Here is an 11244-nt window from a genome sequence, read left to right on the forward strand (position 1 = left end):
TTGTCACAGCAACTTCGCACCTCTTTTAGCATTATTTATCATGTTCCAATTAGGTTTCTAAGGCTAAAGGATGATTAACAAGATTTACCTATAAAGCCAAGATCATTTAGAGGTTCAAGGCTTGTTTTAGGTCAAGGGTTTGGGTCACCAAGGCAACCTCATTTACCTGTTCTTCATGCCACTTCTTTTAAGATTCTAGTAAGCCAAATGATCCCTTTAAGTCTTTCATGAGAAACCTTGTTCTCAAAACCCATTAGGGCCCATTTGCACGCCCACCCATGTCAAAAAGTGCATGTGCTAACATCGGTGCAACAATTCTCCTTATTTATATTAAAGAAACAAATGCTAAATAACCCTATTTTGCTCCTTAATCATGGCAAAAATCATGACCTGAGATGATATTGCAAATCGTTGTTGCACAAGTGCCAACATGGCAGCCACTAGTGTGACCTAAACCATTTGTGTGGTGGACCCTACCATTATTATTCCATAACCAGAGAATCAGCACTAGTGCCAACATGGCAGCCACTAGTGTGACCTAAACCATTTATGTGGTGGACCCTACCATTATTATTCCGTAACCAGAGAATCAGGCCAGCTCACTCAACATAGTGAAAATCCAATCCAATGAAGACCTCATACAACAGAGTGAAATGGATTGAGGAAAAAAGAAGTATAGGCATGGAGTCCAATGGGGGTCTTAGAGGAGCATCGAAACCCAAAACTCCTAAAAAAACAAGGATGCAAATTTCTTACATGAGATTTGAGAGAGAACATCATTCTGTAAAATTAAAAGACCTTGCCGATGACCATAGTTCTATAAAAATGCATGAGCCTTCTCAGATTTGGAGATGAAAGACTCTTTCAAAGATGAGGAAGAAAACCCAAAACTCTTTAGTCCCTGAGGAGAGATCTCCTTACCACAGCAAGGAGAAAACCTTTGTTTTTCCAGAGAAAAATATTACAAGCAAATAAATGGATGAGAACCTGTATAATTACTGCCTCTAAAATATGGAAAAAGAACTCAATAGAGAAAACCATCAGATCAGCAACGAAAACCCAAAGTCTTCTTGGATTAATTTATATTACAACCATTCAACAGCATTAATATAGAAACATAATTTTGGACAGCGAAAAATAAAGACAGGTCATGTATGTCCCAAGAACTGGATGGCATAATACTTTGGAAAACAAGTAAGGACCCTTCGAAAAAATGTTACTGAGACTAAGAGTGTCATAACCGTGTGATTCAGCTTGAAAATCTTAAAGCTAGGTAGCCAATCCCTTTGAAAAATGTTAACTGCGCTGAGAGTAAGAGAACTGCACATCAAGATCTAATTGCCGATGAAGTGGAAGATTAAGGAGAGGTAGGCAGGAGATTTGGTGTGATGACCAAGACCATTTCAGAACATAGAGCTTCTTTAAGCTAAATTTACAGTATCTAGCATCTGCTCTTAACGAATATAGACATTCATTGACAAGATAAATAACATGTGGAATTGATTTTATTCTTTTGTGGAACACGACAGCTAGGTAGCCAATCCCTTTGAAAAATGTTAACTGCGCTGAGAGTAAGAGAACTGCACATCAAGATCTAATTGCCGATGAAGTGGAAGATTAAGGAGAGGTAGGCAGGAGATTTGGTGTGATGACCAAGACCATTTCAGAACATAGAGCTTCTTTAAGCTAAATTTACAGTATCTAGCATCTGCTCTTAACGAATATAGACATTCATTGACAAGATAAATAACATGTGGAATTGATTTTATTCTTTTGTGGAACATGACAGCTAGGTAGCCAATCCCTTTGAAAAATGTTAACTGCGCTGAGAGTAAGAGAACTGCACATCAAGATCTAATTGCCGATGAAGTGGAAGATTAAGGAGAGGTAGGCAGGAGATTTGGTGTGATGACCAAGACCATTTCAGAACATAGAGCTTCTTTAAGCTAAATTTACAGTATCTAGCATCTGCTCTTAACGAATATAGACATTCATTGACAAGATAAATAACATGTGGAACTGATTTTATTCTTTTGTGGAACATGACATACTGCAAAATTGTTAGTTTCATCTCATGGAGGAAAAACTTGATTAAAAGGTGTAGAAAGAGAACAATGTGTGTACCCGTGTAGGTGAATGTGCCTGATCAAGTGATAATGGTTGATGATTCAACGATTGTAGTTGATTAAAGATATCCTAAAGGTTTCAAAACCCTGAAGATGGCTTGTGATTGGATGGGTAGGGCTTGGGATGCATTCTTGTACGAATCAAAGAAGCACTGCCTAGCCATCAGTCAGATCCTTTGCAGGGTATTAGTGGAACAAAACTATTTTCAGAGACACCCTTGTGCGTGGGTGAATAACTGGTTGTGATTCAAAAGCCAAGGGAACCTCCCTAGCATGGACACCTTTGCATCCTTAATTTGCAGGGGAGAGACGTCCCTTGCTCTTAATGGAAGAAGATCTTCCCCTCAGTGCAGACATCATTGATGTTGTTGTTTATCATGAGGAACTCATCTTTCTTCTCTACAGCATATGACGTGGCATGGATCCATTGGAATGAATCTTATAGAGGGGGAGAGAGAAAGAGAGAGACCTACTTGCAGAGGGAGCTCAATGTATTTGATTGCAGAGGATGCTGTGTGAAGGAACTGTGCTCCCTTTGAAGAAAACGGCATAGTAGAGGCACCAGCCACTTGATTTCTCTTGAGCATTCGGCCGCTTATGTGTTCAGTTGGGGACCCCGCAACATCTGCCATGTAGCAGAAGCCGCAGCCTATTGTGCTCAGGCATTGGCTCAAGTTGGTTCAAAGTAGAAGGATGACTAGTTTTATGCAACATTGATCTACCTTCTGTCTAGCAGAAGTGCAACGCAGTGGAAGGCGCAGGTGCAGACATGGCATACCATACCCTCCCGGATGGCCGATCCTCTCATGTGATTTATCACACTCAAAAAAATGCAAGAAGTCAATTTCTCCAAGTATTTTCAGAAGCGAATACATAGATGGCCTAAGAAATCTGACTTGCATCCATAGGTAAGACCAGTTCCTCATCCTATCACAGAATGGATGCTAGCTGCATTTCATGAACAATCCCTTTTTCTCATGCTTGATATGAAGAATAAATTCTTTCTTATTTCCTTTTGATAAACTGGGACTGGGGCCAACTATCCAAGTTTGCTACCCATTTCCATTTCCACAAATCAAATGGGAGCAGAAGGGCAACCACCCATTTGTGCCGCCTGCTCACAGCCTGCCTCACGCTTGTCACTACAATTACAGCTGATTTACTAATCTGGTATTGCTTTTATCGCTCATGCAACTATCAAACCTCAATATTTGTCTGTTTCCCTTTTGCCTCAATGACTTTGATCACTTGCCCAAGCCACATTTCAAGTCCTTTTACCTCAGCACGCACACATTTTCTATTGAAATGTAGTTGAATCAGCTCATTTTCAGCTTGTTGCAATTGAAGTAATATCAACATGTCAGAACCATCCCATACATAGTGCTTCATGGCAGCACCCTAACACTATCATGACTCCTTTTGCTTCCATATCTCTCCATAGACTCCCTAGCACGCTTCTTGGTACCTATTTCTCCCACTAATATCTTAAATGCTACTCTTTCAAGTCTCTCCTTTGTTCAGTTCTCTGCATTGTAGAGCATGTACCATACGATGGAGGTTTTCTAGCATGTTTGACCCGAGAAAATAAGCATGTTATGTAAACATAACACAACACACTGCTAGAGAAAGTGCCCCTTATAGTACAAATGGGAATTATAAAATAGTATTGAGAGGTGCATCATTTTTTAATGGGTCTTGTAAGAGAAATATCTTGTTTTTCTGCATTAGTTGCTGAAGACTACTGTTACACTGGTTTCAATTGATAATGGCCAAATGTGACAAATATGTTGATTGATACTTGAACTGCGTTCAAGATCTACGGACCTATTTAGTTTAGTTAATTGATTACTCCAAGGCATGGATAAACTAACAAAGTGGTCACTTGAGACCTACTAACACATCCTAGTCTAGGGCATTGGACAAAACCCGGGCATTGTATCTATTGATGCAAGAATCCGGACCGCCCTCTTCAGACATCCGAGCACCTACACCAGGAGAAGAACAAAGGAGACCCTGGCTAGAGCAGGAGACCCTCCGATGCCAAAGTCAGGTTAGGAATCTGGGTCTGGTCGTGTTCAAGAGTTTAGGGCTAGAGATTTTGCGTACCTTTTCAATGTAGGGGGACCCTTTATTTATAGTGTTCGTAGGATAGGGTAGTCTGTAATCTTAGGCACGATCTTAGCCATTAGGCGAGATGTGCACGAGTTGTAAATGTCGGCAGTTACCCTAAATCACGCGGTGGATGGTTATGCGCAAGTGATGGGCGTCAAGGGTTACCCTGGAGTCGTGCGTACACGAGGAAGATTATCCGCCCAGCTAAGGAGGTAGGTCGGCACGGTTCTAGTCGGGACATCATATGTCAGCACGAACTGGGCCCCTTATTCCGTCTAAGGTGAACCCATATATGAGTGATTCGAGGAGGCTATCAGGTCTCACGAAGAAGTTAAAGGCTACAAAAATTGGACATCACAAAGATTCGAGCTGAACCTTTGTTTACTTGTGTCAGAACCAAGTTGGGCTAACCGATTGACTGGATGAAGCCGACCTGAATTGATCCGAGCTGAACCAGTCAATCGATTGGGGACGGGCCGAGTTGCATTGAGCCGAGATGGACCAATCGGTTAACTGACCAGGAATTGTTATGGGGGGCTCGAAAGTTCTTCATTAGTCGTCTAGGCTATTGGTTTTTCCGAGCTGAGGGTTCGACCTATCTTCTCGTCGGTCTCATCTATTCTCGATGAGCTCTTCTTCAACTTCACCGAGCTAATAAATCCCTTGGGCTGGTCCTAGCAGGGGACCTCAAGACAATTCTTGTGAGGCATGTAGGTGAGAGCTCGAGAACGTGCGCTACCGAAGATTGTGCTTGGGGACGCGAACTCTATCTTCTCTGGGTGAGGTAGTGTAGGAGTGTATGCTCGTCGGCCCAAGTTGACCTTGAGGCGGCTGGACCATATTTCCCCATAACAATATCCATTCAGATTTTAAAGATTCATAGCCCAGCAAAGTGGTTAGACAATTTAAAGATTAATGACCTAGATGACCGAGTTACCCGTCTCTTTATCTAAAGATTGAGTATATCCATTAGGGACAATGGATTTAGGTCTTATTTTCTAAGGATTGAATGTTAGAATCAATTGTGTTCCATAAAGATGGAAGTAGTTGAAGAAACCAATCTATCCTTTTATTCCGAGGAGCATGGCATCTTTTTCTTTAGAGAGAGAGAGAGAGAGAGAGAGAGAGAGAGAGAGGATGGCATCTCACAATGTCATTATGCATTAAGGATAACTAAGGTGGTGTTTATCTTCAAATGGGGAGTGTTCGATGCAAAAGAGACCATGGCCTGATGTAAGTTAAACGAGGTGGGGTGCATAGCATTAACCACATGAGATCAACAGGTCTATCTTTCTACAAACATGTTAATGTCTTTTGGATTTGTGTTGTTGACATTCAATCAGTCTCATGTTGTGAGAACCACTCACTAGTTGTAATCTCAGCCTAAAGGAAAGGATGGTGATGATTTACTAGGTTCCACACCAGGCTTGACATTTAGGCCTGCCATTCTAGACTATCTAATTGACCATCAATTAGATATAGATTAGCATGATTTTTACATGATAAATCTACATTCATATTTATGTTCATTGTTCGGAGTATCCCCAATATTATCCCTATCTCCAACTTGGCGATACCGATAACACCAGTAGAGATACCGATAACAACACCTGCTTTTATGTATGATTCTTCTTCTTCTTCTTCTTCTTCTTCTCTCTCTCTCTCTCTCTCCTTTTCGGTTTCCAACTCTCTCTCTCTACTTCAGTTTCACAGCCACACACTTCAAATTTCTTATTTAACATGTTCTGCGGTGCACGCTGAATAGTGCACTTGCACTGCTTTGTTACGTGGGCCCCACCTTGATTTATGTGTAGTATATCCATACCGTCCACTATAATGTTTATTTTCCATCGAACCTGTTGATAAGTTCACATAGACTTTGACCTTGATGAAGGGAGAACACAAATAGTAGCTTGATCTCAAAAAAAAAAAAAAGTCTTAAGAAATTTTTAATGGTGGGAATTAAATCCTTATTTTGTGGTTCACCTAAGATTTGGATCAGCCTTATTTTTTGGACCAAGCCCTAAAATAAGTTGGCAAAAAGGATGGCCCACATGGATATACAACAAATGCATTGATATGGGCCCCACTTTTAAAGGGATACTCACTAGTGGTCCACCGAAGATTTAGATCAACCTGAATTTTTGGACCATGCCTTAAAATGAGTTAGCAAAACAAATTGATGGCATTGATATACAAATACATCGATGGCATTGATATACAACAAATGCATTGATGTGGGCCACACTTTTAAAGGGATACCCACTAGTGGTCCACCGAAGATTTAGATCTACCTGAATTTTTGGACCATGCCTTAAAATGAGTTAGCAAAACAAATTGATGGCATTGATATACAAATACATCGAGATGGCCCGCCTGGCCCACTAGTGGTCCACTTGAGATCTTGATTTATCTTCTTTTTTTTTTTCCAATGCCCTTAAATGAGTTGCCAAAACGGATGGATGACATGGATATATAATACATAATCGAGTGGACCCCAATACATGGCCCTAAAAATTTATACATGGTGTATATATTAACTCAAAATTAACCAATTATATTTTGGGACCATTGTTGCTAAGTCACAATCCCAAAATTAAATAACTCCTACAATTTTCACCATTAATTTGTGGACACTTGTTTTTTGAAATAAGACCATTTGATATTTTTCATTTTTCACTATCCAATAAATGTCCACCAATCCATTAGTGGGATAAGTGCTAATAGATTGAATTAATTTGAGGCTAGTTTGGGGCATCAAATGGTCCCCAAACCAGCCTCAAATTGACAACACTATTTACCTCAGTTTAATTTTAATTTTTTTAAAGATTTATGGGGGGAAGTGATATCAAATTATTAGGTATATGAATTACATAATAGGAAACAAAAGTCCCTAAACTCTATATATTGAAATAAAATGCATGTGAGTCACTAAGTATGCAATGCACTAGTATTATAAATAAAAGGAAAACTTGAAAATATAAGATGTTTCGGTATTACATTCATTATAGTAAATTTATATAGATATTATATAGTTAGAAAACTAAACATAAAAGGTTTGCAATCAATTCCAGGTTTCCAGGTTTCCAGGTTCATAAATCCATCAAACAACCCGACATAATATTCTCACCAAAGAGTGGATCGTTACACCACCATAAACATGTTCCATATTATAAATGATTGCATATTTGGAATATTTAGAATATTCTGGATTTAATGGATATTTTTCCATAATTTTTTGACCCAAAAATAAAAATAAAAATTGCACCATTACACAACCCGTATCGGCCGTTACAGCCACGTATCGGTCGATATGGGGCATATCTGTATCAGTAACGGTGGGCACCGTTACGCCCACCAATTCCGTTACGGAACACCTTGCTATTGACACTTTAGTAGAACACAACCAATTCAACCATCCAATCCTTAAAAATTATAATCCCACCCAAATCCATTGCTCATAATGAATACATAATGTCCTAGAAAAAGAAACGGGTAACTAGGTTGTCTAAGTCATTAATCTTTAAACTATCTAACAACAAACCACTTTGTGGATCTATAGACTCTTAAAACTTAGATGAACATGATGCCTGAGTTCTATCCAATGCCATGCACTATGATAGATTATTAGGCCCCGAGTGACCCACTTTATTAGTGGATCCAAACCCTAAAGTAATAAGCTAACCCAACTAAATAGACTTGTAGATCTTGAATGTCGATCGGGTATCATTTAACAACCATGATTTGACCATATCAAATTCCATCTACTTCTGACCATCATGAAGATCCCATTCTAGTCGTTCATTTGAACAAATGACCATCATGAAGACCCCAAATTAGTCGTTCATCAATGGTTCCATGATCCCCAAGTCTCTATACTGACTACACTATCGTGTGCCCCACCAAGTGCTCATCTGCATGATCCAAACTATTCAAACCTATTGCCTTGACGGCTTGACACAAGAGACACGTGTGACCCACCTCAAGGATAATGCGCTAAGATTATGCTTCTTGTCTCATGAGTTCTCTGGCCACAAAAGATCAAAATGAAAATGTTGCTTCAACCATCTCATCATGTTCACACCCTAACCCATCCCCCTTAACGTGGCATTTTAAAACCACAAATACCCTAAGCTTGGTTCATCATATTTACCATCTGAATTCACCAGCATTTACTTGCATGTGAGCACAAGGAATTCGATTTGTCCAAACAAAAGGGAATAGAAATAAGCAGTAGTCAAGCTCTTTTGGAACTTGTTTCTTTCGCTTTGAATGGCTAGTAGTGTTGTATGGGAAGTTATTAAGGTTGTGTTGGACTCATGGGCATTTCAAGATGGGAGAAATTTAGTTTGTGATTTTGAAATTGCTAATATCAGTAGAGTTTCCAAAAATCACAAAATGGGGCTTGTTTGTGTTGCATTGTAAAGAACGGCTTTGTGCCCGGAGTACCATTTCATGATTTTGGAATCTACTAAGATTAGAAATCCAAAAAGGTCATTAATTGTTTTTATTGTGGCCTGAGACAAACACAGTGTAAAAGGTGTTTACAAATCTTCAAACTACGCTAAAATAATCCATATTCCATTGACACTAATTTAAGAAAATAAGGAAGAGAATGAAAACACAACAATCTCATCTTCCCAATGAGAAAACATGCACTTCAGTACCCACTATTAAGAGAAAATGCATCAAGATTACATCAATACTCAATCAAATTGAATTGCAATTCATTCTGTTTATTATAGATGAAATGATCAAAATGGGGTTGGAACCATTTCAATTCCTAGCAACAACCAAACCCTAATTGCAATCACATGCATTTCAAGTTGACTTGAAAATGGTAGCAATTGCCATTTCGGCCTCATTGTGAACAAAGTCAGGCCTGCCGCACTTTTGTCAGTAACTTTTTATTAATGATCTGTTTAGGTAGGGATCCAACAAAATCGGAATTTTGGCTGGCCCCATGCTCTCCACGTAGGATTCACCATATTTCCTCCACATAAATGCAATTAAGGAAGTTTTAGAAAAAAAAAAACCAAATACGGCACTAATCGTGTTCGTGTGGAGGAAGGTGCCACTATAGTGTGGCGAATCCTATGTGGAGGCATGTGGCACAGGATCCGGTACCCAAATGGAACCTAAACCAATTACAAGCCACTTCGATGGGAAATCCAAATGCAGCCTAAACTACAAAAATGCTGCACAACATAACTAAAAAATGAAGGAAAAAAAAATATACAACCATGCAATTTACATCTTCGAATTTCAACGACAATATTAGAAGGGAGAAAGCAAACATGATCGTTCTGCATTTCAATTGTCTCCATTTGAGAGGATTTGCATTGTTAACTACATTGCTCATCAAATTACAACCATGCTATTGAAAACAGAAAATGTAAGTACAACAAACACAGATTTACAGTGCAGAGAGAATTCTCACCCCCGTTGAATCTTCTATTTCCCAGCAACAGGGACGTTGGCATCTTTGATTCCAACGGTTGTGATCTTTTCGTACTCGAAATCCACAGGGTGCACAGGACACTCAGGCTGCACCAGCGATCGCTTGTCGACGAACACCGACCAGAGGAAGAGCACGATAACGGCAACAGCGGCCCCACATCCCACACCAAATATAAGAGCGGTGAGAATTCTCGAAACATAATCACTTCTCCAATGCATTGACCGGTGTTTTCTATGCTCTAAAAATGCCCGAGGATCTAACGGTTCAGAATGCAAGTAAACCGGTACATAGTTCAACCTGAAGCTCCAGGAATAGACACTGCTCGCCCGAGTGGAATTCCGACTCCAAGAGCTTAAACCCACAAACATCTCATCCTTCCATATCTCTGACAGGTCGATCGGGTGAGAAATCAACGGATTGAGTGGCCGGGCCGCACCTGATCTGCTCAACCTTACTTCGAACTCCTTCAGAACCGAATTGTAATCAATCCAAGAATGCAATTTCTCCCCACTATTCAGCACCAAACCCACAGCAGATACGTCGTGGATTTTCAAGATCCTCGCGTGGGTCCCATTAGCTGGGCCATCGTCGAACTCGGTATCCGATGATGTGCTGAATTCAACGGCGAGGATTCGATCCGACCCGGGCGAAAGCCTTGAAAACCGCCTGTTTAAAGGGAACTCGATCGGAAGAACGACGAAAGCAACGCCGTTGCTACCGGACGAGAACGAGAACGAGAACTCGGTCGAGAAAGAAGAGATTTTTCCCCATCTCCGATCAAAGAAATTGATGGGTTTCTTATAGAAGACCCTGCCGAAGCTGGAAAACAAAGGCCGGGCGATTCTGATCGAAGAATCGGAACCGTTTATCTCGGCGTCGCCGAAAAGGGCAATTTCGGAACTAATATTGGGGGTTTTCTGGAATCGTGGGAACGAGAAGGAAGAGATGGGTTTTGCAGAGAAGGTTAAGAGAGAGAAAACGAGAAAAGCGAGAGACAAGACCGCCATTTCCTGCAGCAGCTAGAGCTCCAGATTAGGGTTTTGAGAGAGAGCGAGAGAGAGGAGTACTGAAATGGAGTAGCTCGAGGGACACAGTAAGTGGAAGGAGTAGCCGTTTCTTCTGGTTGTAGGGTTTGGGTGATTCTAATGTTTTAGGGTTTGAGAGGTCAAAAGGAAGATATGAAAAACAGTAGATCGCGGGACACGGAAAATGCATAGAGATCAGAGATTCTTCTTTATTTCTTCAGCAAAACTCTTCTTTCTCAGTGGTGGTCTCTGTCTCTGTGAAAATGCTGACAGACGGAATAAAGAAAAGGGAGTTGATATTTCAACCCCCTAATTATGATATTTACACCCGCGCAAAAGGCAATTCGGTCGTGGGCGGATTACGTGTTACCAGGGAAACACCTTAGTGGGTGTTACCCTCACCATGTGGGGCCCAAAAAAATGAATATTTTATATATCCAAACCGTCCATGCAATTTTTTAAGATCATTTTAGTTATAAAATCAACAATTAATCAGATAAAAATCTTACATAGACCACAC

General features: G+C 40.3%; 1 protein-coding gene across 7 annotated transcripts; it reads right to left on the bottom strand.

The window, feature by feature from the left end:
* Positions 1-920: 920 nt before the first annotated feature.
* LOC131252669 (putative L-type lectin-domain containing receptor kinase V.1) lies at positions 921-11010 on the bottom strand. 7 transcript variants are annotated; one of them, XM_058253337.1, is made up of 2 exons: positions 9679-11010; positions 921-938 (listed from the first exon to the last, which is right to left on the bottom strand). In XM_058253337.1, the coding sequence occupies exon 1, from the start codon at positions 10704-10706 to the stop codon at positions 9693-9695; it is 1014 nt and encodes a 337-aa protein (XP_058109320.1). In that variant the 5' UTR covers positions 10707-11010; the 3' UTR covers positions 921-938; positions 9679-9692. The 7 variants fall into 7 exon arrangements, with proteins under 7 accessions (XP_058109320.1, XP_058109316.1, XP_058109315.1 ...); XM_058253333.1 differs by lacking the exon at positions 921-938 and adding an exon at positions 1046-1300; XM_058253332.1 differs by lacking the exon at positions 921-938 and adding an exon at positions 1046-1305.
* Positions 11011-11244: the final 234 nt, after the last annotated feature.

This window comes from Magnolia sinica, chromosome 8 (genome assembly GCF_029962835.1).
Source record: "Magnolia sinica isolate HGM2019 chromosome 8, MsV1, whole genome shotgun sequence".
Taxonomy (NCBI): Eukaryota; Viridiplantae; Streptophyta; class Magnoliopsida; order Magnoliales; family Magnoliaceae; genus Magnolia; species Magnolia sinica.

What these genes read in the sequence shown, in the direction of transcription:
- LOC131252669 (XM_058253337.1), bottom strand. Translation starts at nt 10,706, where the DNA reads ATGGCGGTCTTGTCTCTCGCTTTTCTCGTTTTCTCTCTCTTAACCTTC.